This window comes from Myotis lucifugus, unplaced genomic scaffold, assembly GCF_000147115.1.
Source record: "Myotis lucifugus unplaced genomic scaffold, Myoluc2.0 scaffold_3, whole genome shotgun sequence".
Lineage (NCBI taxonomy): Eukaryota > Metazoa > Chordata > Mammalia > Chiroptera > Vespertilionidae > Myotis > Myotis lucifugus.
The window spans coordinates 15,489,908-15,513,893 of record NW_005871051.1 but is presented as its reverse complement, the minus strand read 5'-3'; the positions used below and the strand labels follow the sequence as shown (position 1 = coordinate 15,513,893).

Genomic DNA, 23,986 nt, shown 5'->3' with positions numbered 1-23,986 from the left:
TGGCTGGTTTATAGAGCATGAGGTGGTTAATCTTTGAAATGGAAAATATGACATGGGAGAGATTAATACTAAATTAAGATAGGTTTTAGGGTATTCCAGTAAATTCTATGGGAAATCCTTGGGTCCTTTGTATGGATAGAGAACTTTGGGAGGTTTGGAAGGAACCCCTCCATGAAGTTGGTGACATAAAACATCTGGGAACAACATGGGGTAGACATTGAGTCAGGGACCCCTGTATTTTTTGTGTGGAGAAAGGGAAAAGCACAAAAATGAGTCTTTTCCAATTGTTAGTGTTTTATTTTTTCCTTGCTTTATCTTCCTGTATCTGATGCAGTTTGGGAGGGAGAACCTGCAATATGACTACATACTCAGGATTACATATCTTTTGAACAACTTGAATTTTTAGAATTAGCTCTAGTTTGATTTTAGTTTGATTTTTGCAAAAAACCATACTATTTTTTATCTTCCTTGTTATATATAATGTATATACATATACACATAATACATATACACATAAGCTATTATACTATTATACATCTTAACATAATATTATTAATGCTTCATAGACATAAGTAGCTAACATAATAATTATTTTTGTTCACTTTTCTGAATAGTACATAAAAATGTGGCTACTTTAATGTCTACATTTTGCTTTCTGGGAATTATTTTCAGTCCACCAGGTAAGCATCCACCTATATTGGTAAATAATTTCTTTTTTTATTTTTTAAAATACATTTTTATTGATTTCAGAGAGGAACGAAGAGGGAGAGAGAGATAGAAACATCAATGATGAGAGAGAATCATTGATCGGCTGCCTCTTGCACGCCCCACACTGGGGATCGAGCCCGTAACCTGGACATGTGCCCTTGGCCGGAATTGAATCTGGGATCTTTCAGTCTGCAGGCCGACGCTCTATCCACTGAGCCAAACCGGCTAAGGTGATAATTTTTCTTTTTAACAAGAAGAATTATTTATCTTTATTAATGAGGATCTCTAGGACTTAGAATCTAGGCCATGGTTTGGTAAATGCTTTTTTAAAGGGCAGTTAGAGTAAATAATTTTAGCTTTGCAGGTCAAATAGTTTCTGTAACAACTATTCAACTGTCTTGGTAGTGCAAAAGCAGCCATAGACAATATGTAAGCCAATAAAACTTCACATCCACAAGCAGATAGATATCTGGCCCACAGGCCATAGTTTGCCGACCCTTGGCCTAGCCTAGGCCATGGGAAAAAGCCACAGTAGAATCATCAGACAGGAAAACATGGTGGCATGAGCTGCCTTGTGAATTTTCTCCATTGAAGATTGTTTCACATTAGTTCTGTGAGATTGTCAGTTTACTGAGAGTCTTGCCAGCATTAGAGTTACCCATTTTGATTCTTTTGAACTTATCAAATATTGTTATTGTCATTAGTTGGCAGGTTCTGATGCAGTACACTTGTGAAAAGCTAATGGATGTTTATTGTTTTTTAAATCACTAACAATAGTGCCTCTTTAAAAATGTTATTAAAATTAATCCCTACCCAGCTTGATGGTAATAGAACAAATACTTGAAAGAAACTTAGTGGATTTGTTTGTATGTGTGCATCTGTGTATTATAAATAATATTCGTTTTAGTTTTTTACCCTAATTTTTTTCATTTGCAGCTGAAAACGAAATAATGTGTGTGTGCTAGAAAACCAAATATTGCCATTCCGCTGTCTTAATTTGTGTTTTGTATCCACCTACTTGAGAAAAGGATTAGAGGGGGCTCCAAAGTTAAAACTACTATAAAATGAACAAGGCACAGAAAAGAGGAAAAGGCTGAATAATGAATATAGATTTGATGACCTTTCAGACAGCCAGAGCAAATAAGGGGAAGTACCAGGTTTTATGTTGTCAAGAGATAGATTTTAGTTGTCGTCATCGTACTTGTTATTTTTCCATAAAGGGTCTTGGTAGACTTGCATTTCCCATGTTTCCATTGCCCCTCAGGTTAGAGGAGTTGTGGTTGTGTGATACATGCTTGGTGTATGCACTGAGGGCAGAGGACCCCGGGTAGTTTGAATGTTCTCGGCTGGCTAGCTTCCCTTGCTGCAGTGATGGCTTTACAGAATGATTTCTGAATTTGGTAACATTATTAACAAAATTCTTTAATATCCTGCTCCAGACCTTCCTCTGGGCATCTCTGTTGACCATAACCTTTTCATAGCTACCACCCTAGTGGAAGCTAGTTGTCTTTTCTTGTTGCCCTGACCACTTGTGTTAGTGCCCTGTTGCTGTCACTGCAAATTCCTACAATTTTAGTGACTAAAAACAAGGCAGACTTATTTTCTTAGGTCAGAAGTCTGGTGTGGCTGTCACCAGGCTAAAATCAGCATGTCAGCTAGGTTACTTTCTGGAGGCTCCAAGAGAGACCCATTTCCTTGATTACTTGGGTTGTTTCAAGGAACTGCATGTTTCTTGTGGTTGTCAGACTGAGATCCCGTTTTCTTGCTGGCTGTGCAACAGAGGGTGGAGTCCTTGCATCATCTTTCTGACCTGGCCAGGAAGGCTCCCTTCGTGTAGAGCAGCGGTTCTCAACCTGTGGGTCGCGACCCCTTTGGGGGTCGAACGACCCTTTCACAGGGGTCGCCTAAGACCATCGGAAAACATATATAATTACATATTGTTTTTGTGATTAATCACTATGCTTTAATTATGTTCAATTTGTAACAATGAAATTGGGGGTCACCACAACATGAGGAACTGTGTTAAAGGGTCGCAGCATTAGGAAGGTTGAGAACCACTGCTGTAGAGGCTCACATGGCTACACCCCAGGGCCACCCTGAGAGTGCAGGGCGATCTCTCACATCTAGATCTGTACCCTAATCACATTACAAAGTCCCTTTTGTCATGTAAGGTGACATACAAGTTCTGGAGATTAGGACACAGACAGTTTTTTTGAGGGGGTCAGTATTCCAACCACACCATGAAGTAGCGTCTCATTTTTTGCTCTGCTTTTCTGCATTCAGTTCTCTATATGACAGCCATAGTAATCTGACCTAAGTTATTTCTCTACTCCCCTACCAATAATAATAATTCCTGGCCCACTTAAAACAAAATCCAAAGTCTTCCATGCCTACATAACCCTGTGCGATCCCTTCTTCAGGCTTCTGCTCAAATGCCACCTCTTCAGAGAGACTTTTCCTAACTTCTGTAAAATAGCATTTTTGGCCATACCCTTAGCTTGTATGTTTTTCTTCCTATTATTATAGGATAAACACTTATGTTGTTTATTCTTCTGAGTTAATGAAAAAAAAACACCTTAATATTTGACATTTTTCTAGACAGAGAGATTTTGATTTGTTACTCTATTATGTCAGCTTTGCTGGAGGTGCTGGGAAAAACCTCCCCAAAGTTCTCTAGTACCGATCTTTAAAATGGTAATGATTACTCGTAATTCATGCCACAGCAGTGAATAGGTTGTGAAATACAAGAATGGCTTGAAGTTGGCATGTCATATGATAGATTTGTCATACAAACATAATAGGTACTATTTTGAAGGCAACTTACAAGACATGATGTGCTTAACATAAAAAAGGTGCTGAGGATTTCTTGGGAAGAGAAAATCCCTGGTGAGAAGCCTCCTTCAGTCTTTGACTTTGTAATTCATGTTATACTGTGTGTAGAGTCACATTATTACACGATCCTTCTTACTAGCTTTTCGAGAAAGTAGCAAAGGATTCAAGAGCACACTGGCATCTGTGACATTTTAAGAGTTTAATTTCTAGAACACCTCTTGGAGTCTGTATTCATTTTCCCTCTGTCTGTCACCCACCACCTTTGTAATACCAGTAACTTATGTCACGATGACTAGATAGTCCGAATCATCTATGAAATTATTTTATTCAAATAGTCAACTCTGGCTCAGCGGTCAGGGGTATGTTTAATATTTTTGAGAGCTCCATTCGAGATGGTTAAATTTTTTTTTTTTTAATGACATCTGGTTGCTAAAAGAAACTTTAGGTACTTGGTCAGTTTATATATGTGGAAAGCTTAGCCATTTGGGGTAACTTGTGATTATTGCACTTAATCGTAATGTCCCGTACTATTTTTATAAAGATGTTTATTAACAGTATCTTGGAAATGTAAATCTGTATATCAAGGAAGAAGTTCTGTTTGTGTGTGTGTTTGTTTTTGGAAAGTTAATTTATATTGTTAAAGTATGCATGAATGTGTGAAGAGTCCTTTGAATGAAAGGTTAGCAATAAGAAAATTCAGTGTGGCATGCATGCTTCCTCATTTTCAGCCTTTAAGGTATTACTTCAAAATATCAAATCCATTTAAAATTTCTTATAAGCCTTGGTAAATATTTTCCTCAGATGATTTTTTTTCTTGCTGTGGTTAATAAAAAAAAGTCTCAATTATTTTTGTAAGTTGTGAGGAGCCTAAAAGTGAGTGCTTATTACTCAGAAAATATTCTATTACAGAAGAAAGCAATTTAAAGAAATCAGGAGCAGAAATTAATTTATTTCTTGGAAACTTCATATTGGTTCAAACTTACCCAGTTACTGTGGATCCTATCTAAGTATCATAATTTTATTTATGTGCATTACATTCAATTTACATAAAGGAGAAGGATGAAAATATGACAGACTTTTAAGTACTTGGGGAGAGAAAGCAGGTTGGGTATTAAAAGCAGGCAGTTTTCCCTAACTGGTTGCTTCAGTGGATAGAGCATCGGCCTGCGGACTGGGGTCCCAGGTCGATTCTGGTCCAGGGCATGTACCTTGGTTGCGGGCACATCCCCAGTGTGGGGTGTGCAGGAGGCAGCTGATCGATGTCTCTCATTGATGTTGCTAACTCTCTATCCCTCTCCCTTCCTCTCTGTAAAAAAATAAAAATAAAAATATATTAAAAAAAAAAAAAAGCAGGCAGTTTGCCAACAGTGGTGATTGTGGGGGTGAGGAGTGGGCGGAGGTTGAAAGAGGGTATAGAGGAATAAATGGTGATGGAAGAAAGAAAATAAAGGAACAAAAATAAGCAGTTTGTAAATCAGCTATACCGTTCAGGGAAGTCTAGGGGTGCAATTGTAACAGAAGACGTCTTTGATGATATGAAGAGGTGACATGAAAGAAAAACACCACTGTCCTACAGCCTTACAGGAGATTCTGACTTTAGTCTCTAAATTGTCACTCTCTTCCTACATGACTATTCCCATGCGACTCCTCCATTTCACTCTTGTGCTCATGTTATTTTACGGGCTTCTTAGGTGAATATGGTTTTGTGATTACCATGCAGAGTTAGAATGAGGAAATTTTTGAGAAAGTTTTTTGTCTACTTCTTGTGTTTACTTTCATGTTGAATGTTGGGAATGGGTGTGGTTGTGGTAGTTCATCTGCCCCAAATTATTTTAGAAAATTCGTATTTGTATTTTGTCAGATTTTCCTGAACTCATTTGGAACTGACTTGAATATAGAGCAACATTTGCTAAATACATGCTACCTTGCATTAGAGATAGAGAATGTATACCCCTCAAGAACTATGGAAAAATGTTTTTTATATGAACTGAAGCATTTGATTTAAGACACATAGCATGCTTATTTTTTAGGTGCGTTGAATATTTAAGGTCGTTTTGTTAATTTAGGAACATAAAAATATATATGTTGCATGCGGATTTGCTTTTAGAAAACTAAGTAAGTTACCATCTTAAGATATGCTGCATTTGAATGGTGGCCCAAAACAATAGAATAAAAGCAAATGTTACTGTATTAAGGGGTCTTAATGATTTCTATGTTATCAACCTATAGAGGCTGAAAAGTTATTTCTGAAGAGTATAGGGACTGGGAGTGGGAGGAGACAGATTGGTTCTCCCTAAAGAGGAGCTTCACAAAACAACAGTGTCATAAGTAACTTGTCAAATGTAATTTTTAAATTTATTTTTCAGAGAAAGCTCTGTTATTTTTGGAAAAAATAAGCCTTGCTTCTGCCTAGAAAAATATCTTTGAGCAAATAAGGTGAATATAAGCTAAGTTAATGTATTAAGGATAGAGTGCCCGTAAGACAGTTTTTGGCAGCCTTACCATTGGTTTTACTGAGCAATCTTTCTGGCTTTAATTTTGTTTTAAACAATACTCAGGAACCATTTTTATAAGTGCTCAAAAGAATGTTTTTCACAAATGAAATGACTTTAAAACCTTTATTATGATCACATAAATGATCTGTGGCTAGTGTCCTTTATTTGGTATTTTGAAATGAATTTCAGTAGGGGTTGCTTATAGCAGAGATTTTGTACTCTGTATTTAAGGATGTACGTACCATATGAATTCCAGGACTTGGTACCTCAGAATAGCTCATACATACAAACCTTATTCTTTATTAGCTTATGAGCAATATGCATAAGGGAAATATTTGTTTCGTTTTATCTTTAAAGGCGCAGAATCTTTAAAAAACAAAACAAAACTCAATATCTTATTTTTTTCCTTGATGATTTTTAATTTCTTTTTGTTTTCTTTGTCTTATACTAGGGCGACATACCTTCTGTTGCATACCTCTTACAAAACGGAAGCGACCCAAATGTTAAAGACCATGCTGGCTGGACACCATTGGTAGTTTTCTATTTGTTTGTTTTTTTATTCCCATTCTGTTTATATTTCCTAGTTATTAATAGTTTATAGTTATGTAGTTGTTTCTATATCATTCTTTGCCATATATACACCCTTTTAAAATCAGAAGACATATTTTCAACAAGTAAGAGAAAATGATTACTTGACATCTAGCTCTTCAATTGTGATAGGCACCAAATGAGCTACCTTTAGATTTAGGAGACCAGTTATACCATGTTGCTGAACTTAGCAGCAAATGTGTGGAGAGCCAACATCAGGTTCCATTCTGCAGCTTTGCATGCAATTGGAAGCATTTTGTGGAGCAAAGAGAGGCCAGAGGAAATGGGTGCTTTAGGAAGGTATCACTAACAGTGATTCTTACTGAGGTTCTATCTCGGCCTCACGTATATACCCTACCCAATTCTAAATATACAGAGGCAGTAAAACTTTGCTTCATTATCATTTTTAAAGTCTCTGCTAACTACTGTTAAAATATAGTGTGAAGAGTAATCTGAGAAAAGAATGGCACAAATACATGGAACAAGTGCTATCTGGGTTAATTATATTAGGACAGTAAGTATGTGATTTGAATATAGCCATAGCTGTGTCAACAGATGAGGTGGATGGCCTTATCTTGGGAACTGGAGATTCACAAAAATTGGGAAATTCTTATTAGATTAGAATGTTATAATGGCTTCTCTTTGCCAAATTTAAGGTAGGAAGGTTTAGTCAGGATCAAAGTGCTTGTTGTTGCACTCTGGGTTTGTAGTAAAAGTTGATGAGTGATTTAGAGGACCTTATGCTTCATTTGGATTCCTTTATCCTAGAAATAAACCTACAGATGTTTAGTATGTACTACTTATTATGAATTGAATAGCACTATGCCAGAAATTTATTAGATTACAACAGAATGGCATTGTTAGCAGTTCATGAGACATAAGGAAAGATTTGCATGTGAGATACCTTTGAACATTCCATTGTTACCAGTTATGTCATTCATTTAGTAAGCTCTCTTTGAGCATCTACTCCATGTCATTTCTGTTATCATTGATGCTAGATGTACAGTCATTTGTAGCTTCAGCAAATAAGAGAAGCTTGTCTTATACTCATTCACTTTATTGGGTGGTTATATATATGTGTGTGGGTACACCACTTAGCTTATGGCTAAGCATCTGATTTAATGAATTCTATTCAGCCTTGGAGAATTTCAAATGTTATGCATGATTTGGTTGTTAAATACTTTCTAAGTTTTTTTGTTTGTTTGTTTTAAATTTCTTATTGTAGAATAATTTTTTAGGAGCTATAATCGGTTTAAAGCTACATTTTCTTTTAAAATAAGAGCACTTGACCTCAGGCTCAAATGAAAAACATCTTCTTTCGTGAATTGCACAGATTTTGATCACCATGTATCTTATCACAAAGATTATGAATAGTGGCTTTTACTCTGTCAACAAATTATGATCTGTTGTATGAGTGTTTAGGTAAGAACCAGTTTGCTGACTGAGGTTCATATTTATTTTTCTAAAGTGTGGTTTTATTATGGTATTGCTCTTCCTCATCACTCTTCTCACTCCTTTTCTTTTTTCAAAATCAGCATGAAGCCTGTAGTCATGGGCACCTGCAGGTAGTGGAATTGTTACTCCAGCACAAGGCTTTGGTGAACACCCCTGGGTATCAGAACGACTCACCACTCCACGATGCGGCCAAGAATGGGCACCTGGATATAGTCGAGCTGCTACTGTCCCATGGAGCTTCCAGGAACGCTGTGTAAGTAGTTCAACATGCAGACTTTTTTTCATTGACTTGTATTCCTAAATCAAGGTCTATCATGAAGCAGTCTTTTTAATCCAGTTGATGGCTCTCTTCTCTTTCACAATTAGAGTTAGATGTGACCATTAAATTCTGGTTTTAAAGTCATCATTCATGCCCTTTTCCTTTGTGAGACATATTTGAGGGAGATATGCTCTTTTAATTCAGAAATCGTTGTCCAATTTATTTTGGAAGCTGTGACTTCCTGTATAAATTCAGTTGGTTTTTATATTCTTTGGATTGATAATACTTATTATTAGGAAAAGAATTAGAAGCATAGGAATAACTATTATATGCTTACCAGTATTTTCAAATTGTTTTAAATATTCTATTCCTTTCCTGTTTTTTTTTCCCCCTGCATATTTAATATAACAACAGCTAAAATGTAAGAATTCAGATGTTAGGCAAGGGCTGTCACACTATTTCTTAGATTTTTCACATCATTCAGATGAAGCTCTGGGTAAATAGTTTTTCAGGATCAGGGCAGGGATGCCTTAGTGAGCGCTGGCCGCTACATTTAGAATTGTCATTGTAAAGACTGTCAAGCAAATGCTGTGTGTGGATTTTATATCTTTAATCTATAACTTGGTTCATGTCTCCATACATATTATTTTACTCTTTTCAGTTAATGAGGTAGTTGAAATGGAAATGCAAGAATTATCTCTCTGTGTCCCCATTGCTTCTGTAGGTCTGGAGGGAACACACAAAGGTCAGACTTACTCAGGTTACAGAGGCAAATAAGAATTACAAAATGCAGAGCTAATAGGTTATAATTTTTATAGGTAACCAAATGACACAGATTACTAATACAAGAGTACCTTGGAGCTTTTAGTTTCAGTAAGTGTGTCTAATGTTCTTTCCCATCATATGTGATAAAATACTTGCGGCAATCTCAGGGAATGAATATTCTTTCTTATTTTCTTTTTTTTTTTTTTTTTTGCTTTACACACACATATACACACATACTTTACGTTAGGTCTATATATAGATATGAGATATGGACCTAACAGGTATGACCCTCCTGTGGATGTAACAAGCCATTTGATGAAGCAAATGGTTGCTTGGGTCAGGTGAAATAGAATAGTTTCTATCCTTGGCTTCTTAAATCAGCCATGACTACTTTAATGAATGGGGTACTGGTCAGGGCGTTAGGGAATCCAGGTTCTGTTTGTGACTCCATTATTGACTTTATAGCCTCAGGCAGGTTAATTTCTGTGCCTTGTGTTCTCACCTATAAAACATGGGTGATGCCTGTTACTTTTCTATTTCTTCAGAGCATAGTGAGGATTAATGAGCCCAAACACAGAGCCTGTCTTGTGGCTCATACACCACGAGTCTTCTGCACTGTGAAGCTTATTAATATACAAGGTGTGGGCATGAGACAGTGAGTGAATCTGTCTTCACAGGTGCCTTCTCAGGTAGACATTTACCTGGTAAAGTGGCAGACTTGGGTATATCTAAAGCGCAGCACTGTCAATAGACCGTTTTGCAGTGCGGGAAATGCTCTATAGCTGGGCAGGGTACTCGGTAGCCACTAGCCATCTGTTGCTATTGAACATTTGAAATGTGGCTATTGCTACTGTGGAACTAACTTTTAACATGAATTTTATTTTAATTAATTTAAATAGCCATTTGTGCCAAATGGCCACTGTGTTGGACAGTTGGTTGATACAGTTAGGATAGTGGGGAAGGAGGGTTTATTTGGTATGAGAGGTTGGGAATGATGTTGGATAAAGGGTAGTAAGACAATTAATTATAGGGCAAATGCAGAGGTTGATTTAGTCTAGAGTTTAGTAGTGCGGTAGCTGTTTCTAAATGTTATTGTTCCTTCTGTTCCAGACTGTTAGTCATCACACTTAAGTATTTTCTTCTTTCTGTTTTATTTCATAGTAGTTGTTGTTCACCTATTTGGCTTCACTATTTTCTGGTCTTTTTCTTTTCAGATTACTTTTTGTTTTACAGCCCAAGAGCTTTCCAAAAATAAAAGTTTGGCCAAATTACTTATTTGCTTAAAACACTTCACTGGCTCCTCTTAATGTTTTTAAAATAAAAGTCAGACTTCAAAACATGGTTTCTAAGTCCCTGGACAGTCTGACACTACTTACCCCTTCAGCCTTGTCTTTCTACACTTCCTTCTTCACACATTTTTTTTTGCAGTGACCTTTTAAAACTTTTTTATTTCCTTAAAATGTGCTAGACTGTTTTGTCTTCCAGCCTTTCCCTTTGCCCATTTTTGGTGGCTAATTCCTCATCTCAGTAAGCATTTCCTTTTGCGTGCCTCTTGATTCCTTTGTCTATATATGGTGTTTCCTTCCAGTCATAGAACTTAGTAATAGTATCTTTGCTTCATATTATCTTCTTACTAGAGGCCCAGCACAGGAAATTCATGAACAGGTAGGGTCCTTAGGCCTAGCCTGTGATCAGGGCCGATCTTCCCCGGCTGCCAGCAGCCAGCCCCACCCCCCACTGCCCCTGTCTGCTGCCACCCACCTCTGGTTCTTCGTTCCCCATCAGGCAGTCGTTCCCCATCAGGCAGTCAGAGCCTGCCAGCTGCGGGAAGGGACCAAGAGGTTGGCTGTTCCCGCCCACTCGCCGGCCCCGCCCCCCACCGCCGGTCACCCTGTATGTGTGGGGCGACCTGCGGGGCGATCAGGGCCTGCTTGCTTGTACCTGCCTTGGCCTCGTGCTGCCCATGTCCGTCGCCACCCACCTCCTGTTCCTCATTCCCCATCAGGCGATGGGAGCCTGCTGGCCGGGGAGGGGGGGAGGGACCAAGAGGTTGGCCAGCAGGCCCTGATCAAGTGATCGGGGCCTGGGGACTGGGGGGCAGCTTCTTTGTTGAGCATCTGCCCTCTGGTGGTCAGTGATGTCATAGCGCTGTCGCATATTACGCTTTTATATATACACTGTAGATTAGTTTGTACAGTCTCTGTCTGAGGTATCATGCCTGCTGTCCCAGGCCCTGCCAATTGCCTAACGTAGTCTGTACCCACATGTATTTGGAGTGAATTAGTAGGTGTGTGAATGCATAAAAAGATGATATATTTTGTCCTGTCTTACAAAGGGTCAGATGAGATCAAAATAGGATTTGTCTTTTTCTTCTCCCAGTTTCACTGTAAATGTGAAGAGAATATCTAAAACCAAGTTTCTATCGGCAGCACCTTTGCTAAGGTGGTAGAACTGTGGTAAATGGGCAGTCGGACATCCCTCGAGGTGTCCCAGATTGGAGAGAGTGCAGGCTGGGCTGAGGGACATCCCCTGCACCCGCAACCCCTGTGCACAAACTTTGTGCACCGGGCCTCTAGTTATATAATATTTGGAGAGTGCTCCAATTTTGTTACTAGTAGTTATTATTATCACTGTGAACTGCTAATGTATTAATAGTAGACCACAGATACTAAAGACCAGGTGGATTTTTTGTTATTCTATTAAATTTTTTCTTAAATGGTCCCTGTAGACTATAAAAACAAAATTTACCCATTTTTCAGTTTAACCTGAGGCTGTGTTTTTCAGGAGGATGCCCAGGAACTTCCTTTCACTGATGCTTAGCAGAGGGCACAGCAGTGAGACAGGGTCTGTGAGGAAGCAGTGTCCCTAGTCTATTTCCCACATGTATATGAGCATTCAGACCTGTAAAGCTTCAAGCCTTCCTGTATATATTTTTTAGGCAAATGTTGTGATAGTTTCTGTGTATTGAATGTTAAAAAGAACTTCATTTCTACATATTTCAGGGCCCTATGAGCTAAAGTAGGCCCCTGGGCCAGCATCATGTCCATTGATTCCCACTGCTCTATACACACAAGGAAGTGATGGTTGATGGATTTCCTGTGAGAGCATGTTTGATAAAAGACCTATGTCCTCACACCAGCTGTAGATTCATTCTTCTTACTCAACATTGGGTATATTTTGATTGACATTACACCTTTTCTGTTACTGTAGAATTTTATTTGAATTATTTTGATTGGGGATAAAGCAAACTTATAGAGAGGAGTAAAGATTTTTGTAGCTTAGCCTTGGGTGAGTAAAGAACACCAAGACAAAATCCAATCTTAGAGTTTTTCTTTAATGTGTTCAGAAGAGAGAAAGGGCTAAAGGGCCCACGTTAGAAAGTTCTGTATCTGTTAACGTTTTGTTGTTAAATTGCATGAATGATGCTAACACCACATGACTTTAAATATTGGAGGAAAACTCAAGAACAGTGATTCCCAAAGTGGGCGCTACCGCCCCCTGGTGGGCGCTGCAGAGATCCAGGGGGGCGGTGATGGCCACAGGTGCATTTGTTTTAACTTTTTTTGTATTACCTTTCTATTCTGAGTTCAATAAATAGTTTCATAATTTCAAACTTCAATGTTTCTAATTTACACCTTTCTTTACTATATTTTACGAAAAAGGTAGAAACATTAATACATATATCTTTCTGTTTAATTGCATTAAAATTAAAAAAAAATTAATTTCCAGGGGGCGCTGAGTAATATTTTTTCTGGAAAGGGGGCAGTAGGCCAAATAAGTTTGGGAACCACTGCTCAAGAACTATCTTCTCAGTAGTAATTTATAAAATGTAAAGATTACTGAGAGCCTTTTTGTGGCCCAGGAAGTGGGGAGAGTCAACAATTCAGTAATATAGTTAGGCATTGAATGATTATGGAAGGCCAGGCCGAGGGAAAGGAAGAATGGAACATTATCTACCTCAAAGCCAAGTGAATCGAAAAGCATCTTATTGAATACCAGTGGAGGGAAATCTTGAAACCTTATAAGGCAAGGCATGATACCTAGGAATTAACCATATACAGTGTTAATTTAAAATATTGACAATATATTTGCCATCTTCATGATTTAATTGAAAGATCTGGGACTTTCATAGGTTCACCAACCCTATTTTTCCCCATAGAGGCTATGATCTTCAACAATGAATTTTCCTACTGCAAGGTTTTTGGGCCTTAAATTATTATGATTATGGAGGAAATATATATATATATATAGATATGTATATATATATATGTATATATATATACACACACACGCAGACACGATAGAGGGGCATATCTCGACCTGAGACGTTAGCTGCTGCTTTGATTGAATTTTAATATTCAAAGACCTTACTGATTTTTTTAAAGTTCCATTTTACTTAGAATACTTTATTATGTGCTTTGAACTTTTGCTGTGCAAACTTTGGTATTTTTTTTAAGTGCATCTTACATTTGAATTTAATTTTAATTCCTTTAACTCTGAACTTCTATTTTCATGACAGATTTACCTCTAGTGAGCTAAAATAAGAGTCCATTTTTCAAGAGGGAAAATGAATTCTATTTTGACCTCAGATAATGATAAAAAGGTTCATATCTTCTGTACTTCTTTGTTGCCTGAGAATATTTCTGTGGGTAACTGTTCAGAACTTCCTTGACGGTCCTTCCTCCCCACTGCCTTCTTTACACTGTGTCCCTGGTGGGAGCCTAAGACAAGAGCTCGTCAGGCACATTAGAACCATTCCGAGTGCATGGAGAATATCAGATGCTTTTTTTCTTTTTTATAGAATTGTAGTTTAGGATTTGGAACTTGACCTGCCATTAGCAGAGTTTTCTTTGGAAGGGTGTAAAATTCTTAATTAGAAAATATTATATAGACCATTGCTCCTTTTGATTGCCCTACCGAATTTTTTAAAAATTAATTTCCTACAACAGATCATTTATGTTTAATAGCTTAAAAAAACAGCAACATGTTGCTCTTTTGAATTTCTATGCTTTTCCCTGTTTCACAGCAAACCAAGTGACTTAAAAAATTAAAACCTATGTGCTTGCAATTTCTTGGTTTTTCATAACGATTTTATTCATGGACTATCTCCTGTCAGTTGTGATAGGTTTAGCGTCAGTAAAAATGCCTTTTTGCTTATCTGTGTTTATGATTGAGTGACTTGTATGTACCAAGTGCAAGTTTAATGTGCCCATCTCTCCCTCCCCCCTTTTAATAGTGGTGTAGCTCGTCACAGGTACAGTTGTAGGCAGGTGCCTAATATATCATTCTTGAGGGGAAAGGACATTACAGGACTATACTATGTTCTGAACACCACTTTTGGGGTGAACCTTTAAACATTGTGGTTTAACCATTTGATAAGTATTTCTTTTTCATCAGTCGTAGTGATCAAAAAGAATACTAGTAAAGAAAAGTATTTTCAGGGTAATCTAGTACATACTGTGTGTCTTTAGATTTGTACAGGAAAATGAATATCTATTCCTATATTACTTCATGTTATTAAGAAAACAGGCTTCTCTACTTTTCCTTGGTAAACCTCCAAATTATCATTACAAAGCACACATGAAGTGCATTATAAAGTTGGGGAAAATGAAGATAAGGATCCTGTCTTCATTCTGTATCTGTCTTCCAAAAAGGCAAATCTAATAATGTTAATAGCTAGCAATTATTAAGCTTTTACTATCTGGTAGGCACTGTTTTGTGTGCTTTTGGTGTACGGATTCATTTGGACAATCCTATAAAGCAGTAGGTTGTATTATTGTTCCCACTTTACAGATGAGGAAACAGGCACAATAGGTTAAGTAACTCTTCTAAAGTCACACAACTATTGAGTGGCAGAGCTGGCATGTAAATTCAGGCCATCTGATTCTGTGACCCCAGCTCTATCTTCCATACTCTATTGATGCCATCCCGTCTGCTTACAACCATTAAGAGAGCTGGCTATTCAGGGTTTCTTCCTGTCCTTAGGATAAAGTCCAACTCTAATACCACTGTTTTGTTCTTACTTAATCTGGCCACAGCTTACATTTCCAGAGCACACCTTTCCCTTGTGCGTTCTCTCTGTCTCTGTCTCTGTCTCTCTCTGTGTGCCTTGCTCTCTTTATCCCTTTTCTTTTTCTGTCTTCTTGCTCTTCTCTTTCTTTTTTTGTTGTTCTAATTTGCCGCACTAGCTCTCTCCAATGCCTTTGCATACACTTTCCTCTCTCCTGGAATACTGGTATTCTACTTCTCTATCCCCTTCTTTTCTGTCTCCTTTCACATCTAGGAAGTTTTACCAGTTTTAAGTCCTTCCGATTTGCTTCTCTGTGCTTTGTCCCACCGAGCTCTGTGAGGACAGAAGCTCATTGGTTCTTTAGTGACTGAAAGAGTTCTTAGAGTTCCTTGTTGAATGAATACTTGCCAAGCTGATGACCAAATGATATTTATAACCCCCATGTTTATATACATGTGCTCATTCTGAGTATATTAAGTAAATAATAATTAAATGATTATTGCTAGTTCTGGTATATGTATGTTATGTGTATGTATATTCATATATACAGCCGTTTTTACATCGAATCTATTAACTTATATCAGTAGCAATGATCTTCCAATATTTCTTAGTAGCTTTCGATGGCAAAAAGCAATAACTTAGGAACACTTAGATTTCTGCGAAGACTTTAAGTTTAAAATCTTCAATCACTAAAAGTTTTATATGAAATATATGTTCAAAATTATTACAGCTAAAGCAGCGGTTCTCAGCCTGTGGGTCACGGCCCCTTTGGCGGTCGAACGACCCTTTCACAGGGGCCGCCTATGACCATCCTGCATATCAGATATTTACATTATGACTCATAACAGTAGCAACATTACAGTTATGAAGTAGCAACGAAAATAATTTTATGGTTGGGTCACAACATGAGGAACTGTATTTAAAGGGCCAGAAGGTTGAGAACCACTGAGCTAAAGGAATAGAGCAAGAACTCATTAGAGGAAAAAAACTGGTAAAATTTGCCAATGTACTATGTTGTGAAGGAACAGAAAAAAATCAGAATCAAAACGGTATCTTCTTGGTTAGTGATCCTGTAATGTTTCAATAACCAGAAAAGTACAATTTTTAGGGTTTAGTATAGATAAAGCATATTATCTGTGTAACCATTTGGAATTCACTGAATTCCGAGAGGCTTCCTCTGAAAGGGCATTAAGAGAACTGAACTGTCAGAAGTGGTGCATGTGACAGGTGTTAATAGACTGTCATGCACTACGTGTAAAATCAACAGTGAAGATGCTGATGTTTTTCCACATTCTGAGCACAGCCTTCATTATACTGGTGTTACATTGGCCCAAAGAGCTTAACTAGTAGACGCTTGTGTCTTTCCATTTTCACAGCTACATGCTGTCTTTGTCTCTAATGCCCATTGCTTCATGCCTGATTATTTCATCAATTTTCCATATCATATTTGGCTCCTACGCATGAGCGTGCAGTGATTAGACTCTTCAGCCTTGATGGAAGGCTTTCTTCCATTAATTCCATTCATTTCAGCAGTCATGGTGCTTATTCCCTCCACAGGCCCTTCACATTCATCCACCAAATTCCAGTTTCTAGTCCTGGGTTTAAGGCCATTCTATTTGCTAATGTGTGTTCTTTACCTTCTTTGGAATGCATTTCATATTTCACCTCATTACTCGTGCTTTGGTTTATACTTTGTCAGTTTTATACTTATCTGTTGAATGAATATATCTCTTCTAAGATTACAGGCAAGGACAATATTTTCTAAGTCTTATGTATCTCTCCAAAATACCTAGTTTACATGTTAGGTTTTAGGTTAAAGTATGTCAGAAAATAGAAAATATATTTAAGAACATTTTGAAAAAATTCACTCTGTAAGCTCCCTTAGGAACTCATTCTAATGAAATTATTGATGTTTAGTCTGAGTCCATGGCGTTGTGGCAGATCTAAAAAAAAAAAATCTTCACTGTGTAGTAATGGAGAATAGCAGATTTATCACTGTCTTCAATTAAAAAACAATCACATTGGTAGTCCCTGAGTATGACATGTGACTTTTCCTCCTTGTGTTACCTATTTTTTAAAAGAGAATAAATTTAATTATGAACATTTTAAACTGATTTTTCACTCAAAATCTGTAAGCAAAGTGTTAGCTCATTCAAATATATCAACATGGAGGAAAAAGGTTTTATGACTTTTTTTGTGCCCCTATAATAAAAAGGAGAAATTTTACATATGTTCTGCCTTCTCTTGCAGTGGTTTATGAAGTTTTCATTTAAAATCTTGTGTCTAACTCCAAGTTACAGTGGTCACAACATCACAGAAGCATGAGGATGTAATGGGCTCCATCTCCCATTATGCAGGGCTGAGGTTTAACCAATTATTTCTCAAACTAGCATTTGTAATGTGCCATTCTCTAGTTCACTGATAATACAGAAAGGCTAAAGGGCTAGTGAATTATGTATAAGTAGAAACCAATCACAATCTAAGTAGAGTAACCACAGTGTTTTAAACACCAGATGAAATAGTAAGTTTTGTGTAAAGGACTGTAAACATAAATTAGACTCCTGCTAGTCATTAATGAAGCAGTTCTTCAGACAGTAAAAGCATCTTATGAGACCATTGTTTTATTTGCTAGTTTTTGGGTTAAAGCCCTCATTAGCCGATGGCCAGGTACTTTGGGAAGTACTTTCATTAACATTTTTTTCATGTTGTTACTGTGGACTTGATTTGTATCATGTAAAGTAAGTATGCTACAGCTATTATGCATTAAAGTGTACGTGATTGGGCTCTTACATTTTATTTCTTTGAAGTATAAATTCTACATTTGTCTTTGTTAAAAAGTCTATGTGTGCAGTGATTTTTTTTGATGGCATATACTGTGACTTTTTTTGTTTTTTATTCAGTTTTGCACTTGGTGATTTAAGACCTGGAATGTTGGTTTTGAACTCTGATTTCTATTTTTTGATTGTCATATTTACAGAGTATGTCTGTGAAGAGAAAGTTGACATGTGGGCATAATGATTTAGGAAATGCAATTGAGAAGTATCAAGTGTAGTGATGAGATCAGCTACTTTTGAAATGAGCTGAGGTTGTCTGCTCTAACTATATGGGAATTTGTGAAGACCCAAATTCCAGGACAGAGATGTGTGTCACTTTGTTGTAAATCGGAAAGCTGAAGTGTAATTGATAGTCGTATACCTCGTTGGAAGAAGACTGTTGCCAGAGAGAGGTTACACATACCTGAACCTGGGCACAAAGGGGACTCTGAAAATACAAATCTATCAGTGTTTACCTGGCACTGTCCCAATAAGGAATAGTGACTAAACCCAATAGTCATGGATGGCAGTTATTAGAGAAACATTTTTTTCTTAATTCATTTGATTTTTTTCCCCTTCTGTTCCATCAAAACAACTTTCTGTAAGGTCTTTAATGACTTGTCCCTAAACCCAGTAGATGCTTCTGTCTCTTATCTGTGTGTCTCTCATCCAAGTGCCCTCCATTCAGCATCGGAGGAGACCCCCTCTTCCTCCCTTCTCCCTAATGTTTCACTGTTTCCTTCCGGGTCTTTTTCTACACATTCAATACAGTTGTAAAATCTGGTATTATACCATGTTTATAATTTTATATCCTGTTTAATACATTGCATTTTCACGTGAACTTTAGTGGCTGTTATATGGATATACGATAATCTTAAAAACCATAAAAGATTATGCCCTAGCCAGTATGGCTCATTGGTGTCATCCCATGCACCAAAAGGTTGCAGGTTTGATTCCTGGTCAGGGCACATGCCTGGGTTGTGGGCTTTGTCCCCAGTAGGGGTCGTGCAGAAGGCAGCTGATCAATGTTCCCCTCCGATATCAATGTTTCTTTCCTCCTCCCTTCATCTCTCTCTAAAAATCAATAAAAATATTTTAAAAAACTATAAAAGATTATAAGAGAAATGTTCATTTTAGAAAACTTCTGCCATGGTGTATTGTATTAAAGTAATTTTGAAATCGTATGTAAGGAAGTGGAATAGTAGACAAAAGTTGTATAGTTTTTAGAATTTACTGATAAATGAAAGACTAATGATGGGCAATAATGGATATTACTGTTAATGAACAAGGAAAACGCGGCCTTAAGCCAAGTCATTGGACCTTCCTCTGTCTGTCTTCTCATCTTTGAAATAGCAGTTATACTGTGTGTAAAGTCTCCTCCAGGGTGATATTCTGTGACCTGTGAATTAGGTAGTATGTGGTGAGAAGTCTGCTTGTTCTCTGAACCATTCCAGTGTGTTCTGTGATGGTGTGGTTATTACAGAGTGTAGTGTACTTACCTATTAAAGTTAATTTAAAAAGTCACTACTTTAAGTTGTTTGTCATGTGGCATTGGTTTTCCTTCTAGTGGATCCAACTACCTATCCTGTGAATTTATTTGACTTCTGATTTCTGTGTTTACTTATATAGATGGTAGAGCCTATAATTGCTACAGTAAATGATTTTTATTTGCATTTGAAAACATCTTACACATAGTGATTAATGATTTAAAATATTAATATGAACACAAGAATACAGAGCTGTGAAAAAAATTCATGTGTAAGTTAACAATTTATTCAACTAAAAATACCCCCTGTGATTGTCTGGTGTCAAATTGAAGTTTCACCTCTTTTTTTCCGTTGAATTCAGCTGCGTGTGCATACTTGATCCTTATAGTTTATGTGAATTCTGAGTCATTTCTTTAGTAAAAATAATGTACTGTTAAGGAAGTTGAAAAATTATATTGCTGGTGCATTCCTTTAGTTAAGAATCAAATCACATATTTTATGTACTTAATCCACTTGTACTTATTTTACCAGTAACATATTTGGTCTGCGACCTGTGGATTATGCAGACAGTAAGACTATGAAATCGCTATTGCTGCCGCCAGAGAAGAATGAATCATCACCCACTCGCCATTGCTCAGTAGTAAGTGTGGATTTAGCTTTGGGGAATTTATATCTTTTACTGAAATTGTTTATGAAAGAAGCATAATTAAAAAATTTCCAGTTAGCAAATTGCTTTCATTCACAAAACAATTATTGAGCACTTCCTGTGTATTAGCTCTTGTGAATTTGAAGACATAATTGGAATAAATGTATCAACAAATATTTGTTGAACCCACCCCCCTCTATATTTTAGGCAGCATTTATCTGTAGTGAATATGACTGATATAACTCCTATTCTCAAGGAGCTTACATTTTAATGGGAGATAGGAAACATTGTAAATGTATAAGCTAATCTAAATAAAATAATCCACCATCATTGCCCACTGTAATCAGCTATACAAAGTGAGTGTGGCAGTCCCAATAAAAGGAACTGCTGCTCAGAGACGAGGAAGCATAAAGAGCTTGGAAATCTGAGAAACTAGAGTTTAGTGCAGCCGTGGGCAAACTACGGCCCGCGCCCGTTTGAAATGAATAAAACTAAAAAAAAAAAGACCGTACCCTTTTATGTAATGATGTTTACTTTGAATTTATATTAGTTCACACAAACACTCCATCCATGCTTTTGTTCCGGCCCTCCGGTCCAGTTTAAGAACCCATTGTGGCCCTCGAGTCAAAAAGTTTGCCCACCCCTGGTTTAGTGTGAGAGGAGCGTAAGGTGTGTAAAAGAGGAATTGACAGTGAAGAGCAAGGTTGGGATCAGATTGTGAAAAGCCTTGAATTCCCTGAGGAGGAGTTTTGACTTTTATTTCCCTGGTTAGTGGGGCGCCTTCAGTGTGTTTTTAATGGAGTGGGACTGCAGAGGGTAGGCGGGGTGGGACAAGACTGGAGACTGGTGAGGAAGCTGTTGTGGTGGAGCCTAGGTGTGCAGTGGTCAGGACTGGAACTGCAGGTGGTGGTGGTGAGGTGGGATGGGGAGGAGGACAGGGTTTTAGAGAGATGGATGGTGGACTCCCTAGATTTAGCAACTGCTGAGATGGGGGAAATAAGAAAACGGGCTATGTTGACATCTAGGACCATGAGAGAAGACTTCTTGTCTAGTAAGGGCAGTGGTAATGAACTGGAAGAGAACCTAGAAATCAGGTCAATTTCCTCATTTTAGGAATGAGAAAGTTGAGACCTAGAAAGGTTGTGATTTGCCCTGGGTTAATCAGCTGTAATTTTTTTTTTTTAATGGATAAGTTAGAACACAAATTATTAGGTCAGTCAGTACTCATTCCGTCTCAGCATACTTAACAACTATAAATTGGACTTATTTTATTCATTTGAACTTGAACTCTTCTGGCAGGACATAGCATAACTAAGTTGTCATTTGCCAATGTTCCTTTTATGTAAAAGCTAGAGAAATGTTATTTTAAATGTGTCAAAAAATAAAGATATCTTTATGAAATTCTTGAGAAAGAAGCAATATGATTATCCTCTCAATTCAACTATCCAATTACTATTGTGTTTTTCTTAAATGTAGATTTTCTTAAATCTGTACTTTCTGCGTGTCACATGGACATGGCCAGTGAATATCCTTATTTACTGTCTTAATGGTAGATACTTGATAGTAATGGTAGATACCATAACCAATGATAAGTTCTAAGTTGAAAGGGATTTTTCTTTATATGCAATCTTAAAAGCTAAGTTCTGGGATCTGCCTTCCTCCAATCATACCAGACTCCCTTCACTCATTCTTTTCCTGCCACATGGGCTGTCTTGCAGTTTTTTGAATCCACTAAACATACCCCATTTTAGGTCCTTAGCACTAGCTCTTATCTCTCCCAGGAAAAATGTGGGACCAGAAGTCCAAATGGCTCCTTACTCTTCAGATTGGACTCCATTGTAGTCTCACCAAAGAGACCTCCGCATTACAGTATATTAACTAGCACCCTGCCAGTGCTTCTTACCCCTGTCCTGACATTATTTATCATTTTGTTGGTCTCCCCCACCCAGCTAGAATATAAACTGTGTGAGGGCAGGCACTTGCTGTTTAGTTTACTTAGAACAGTGTCTGGCAGTTAGCAGTGCTCTCTAAGTTTGTTGCCTGCATGAATGACTTCTGGAGGGTTGTTCATGATATACACTTGCCCCTGAAACAAACACAAGTGCTTCATTGCTGAGTCTGAAATCCTTCAAATCAGTGATTTCTAAACTCTGCGAGCTGCTTCAGGAAGCTTTATGAAGAAGAAGGGGTGACGAGTGGGTGGGGGTTGAGTTTCTCTACTTCCCATTTAGAAGTTTTATTAGTCTCAAGTAAAGGTTAATGGCTGTTGGAAAGCATGTTTAAATTTGAGAAGCAGTCTTTAAGCTTAAAGACTTAGAAAGCTGCTTTTTAGGTTCATATTGTGACATCGCTGACCATGCTCCCTTTGAGCAACATCTTTGTCCTTTTCCTTCTTTTCATAGTTTTTAAACCATATTTTTGATAAATTCATTACTTAAGAATAACTGATTTATCTAAGAAGACATTCCATATCCAACTATCCTTTAAATAAGAGTCTAATGCCAGTGTACATAGTATCTAATCGCTATAAAATCAAGATATTGAACCCCTTGGGGTGTTTTTTTAAAAATATATTTTTATTGATTTCAGAGAAGAAGGGAGAGTGGGAGAGAGAGGGAAACATCAATGATGAGAGAGAATCATTAATTGGCTGCCTCCTGCACGCCCCACACTGGGGATTGAACCCACAACCTGGGCATGTGCCCTGACTGGGAATCAAACCCTGACCTCCTGGTTCATAGGTCAACGCTCAACCACTGAGCCACATCGGCCGGGCTTGGAATGTTTTTTGAATGTCTTTTGAACCTCATGGTTCTCAGACCTCTGCTTATTCAAACCAAATGTCTCCTACCCTCTCCCCTCACCCCTGTCTCATATAGGCTTGTGGCTTTAGCAGCTGTTTGCTTTATGTTTTGTTTGTTTTTAATAGAATTTCTTAACTATGAGAAATTATGGCCAGTTTCTTTTTTTTAAAAATTCAAATTTAAAAACTGTGATAGGAAAAGGCTTGACCCACGTTGGTGCTTTCCTTGGCTTGGTAGAAATAGTTGCATGTCCTATATTTGGAGTTGATATCTTTTCACTCTTGTGTAGAGAATTAATTTAGCTGAAGCGAAGTTACATAAATTGGAAAGTAAAATGTTTCATTTAGAGCTATCCTATGGCACCTATTTGTATAACTGACAAGAATTATTGAAAAACTGTTTTTTTTAATATTACCATTGAATAGTAATTGAACAATCCATAGAGTACACTGAACTATTTTCAGGTTAGGGAGTGTTTGCAGTATTTAGGGTAGACATGGTTGCAACATGTTATAGTTTAGTGAATAGGAAAGATACATGGACAGGAATGTGGTGTAAATGTGTGTATGATGTACACAGCATGTCCAGTAAAAGTACCTTTGCACTCAGCTGGTGTGGTTCAGTGGTTGAGCTTCAACCCATGAATCAGGAAGTCACCATTGATTCTGGGTCAGGGCACATGCCCCGGTTTCAGGCTCAATCCCCAGTAGGGGGCATGCAGGAGGCAGTCTATCAATGATTCTCTCTCATTGTTGATGTTTCTCTCTGTCTCCCTCTCCCTTCCTCTCTGAAATCAATAAAAATATATTTTAAAAAAAGAATTATTGAGATCTATTTATAGATGTAGCCAACAATGTAGATGTAGTATTGTAGGGCATCAGACTGGATGAATGATCTCTATGATAGGTGAAGTGCATGTATAAACACCAACTTTCTCTAATCTAATTGCTGACAGTGTTGGTGATCATACTGTCAGTGATTCACTCATGTTCTTTGGAGCTTTAAGATCCCAGATGTCCAGTACACATATAGACTCACATGGAGGAAAACCCTAGGTCTTGTATTTGAAAACTGCACTACTGTTTTTTGCTTTACCCTGTAGTGTAATACATTCGTGTTGGTTT

General features: G+C 37.5%; 1 protein-coding gene across 3 annotated transcripts in view; it reads left to right on the top strand.

The window, feature by feature from the left end:
- BARD1 (BRCA1 associated RING domain 1) overlaps positions 1–23,986 on the top strand; it is a 52,926-nt gene that overhangs the window by 11,688 nt on the left and 17,252 nt on the right. For all 3 annotated transcript variants that reach the window (XM_023760986.1, XM_023760998.1, XM_023760992.1), the window contains 3 exons: positions 6,487–6,567; positions 8,159–8,331; positions 19,944–20,052. In XM_023760986.1, coding sequence (XP_023616754.1) covers positions 6,487–6,567; positions 8,159–8,331; positions 19,944–20,052 — 363 coding nt within the window. The remainder of the gene's footprint in view (positions 1–6,486; positions 6,568–8,158; positions 8,332–19,943; positions 20,053–23,986) is intronic.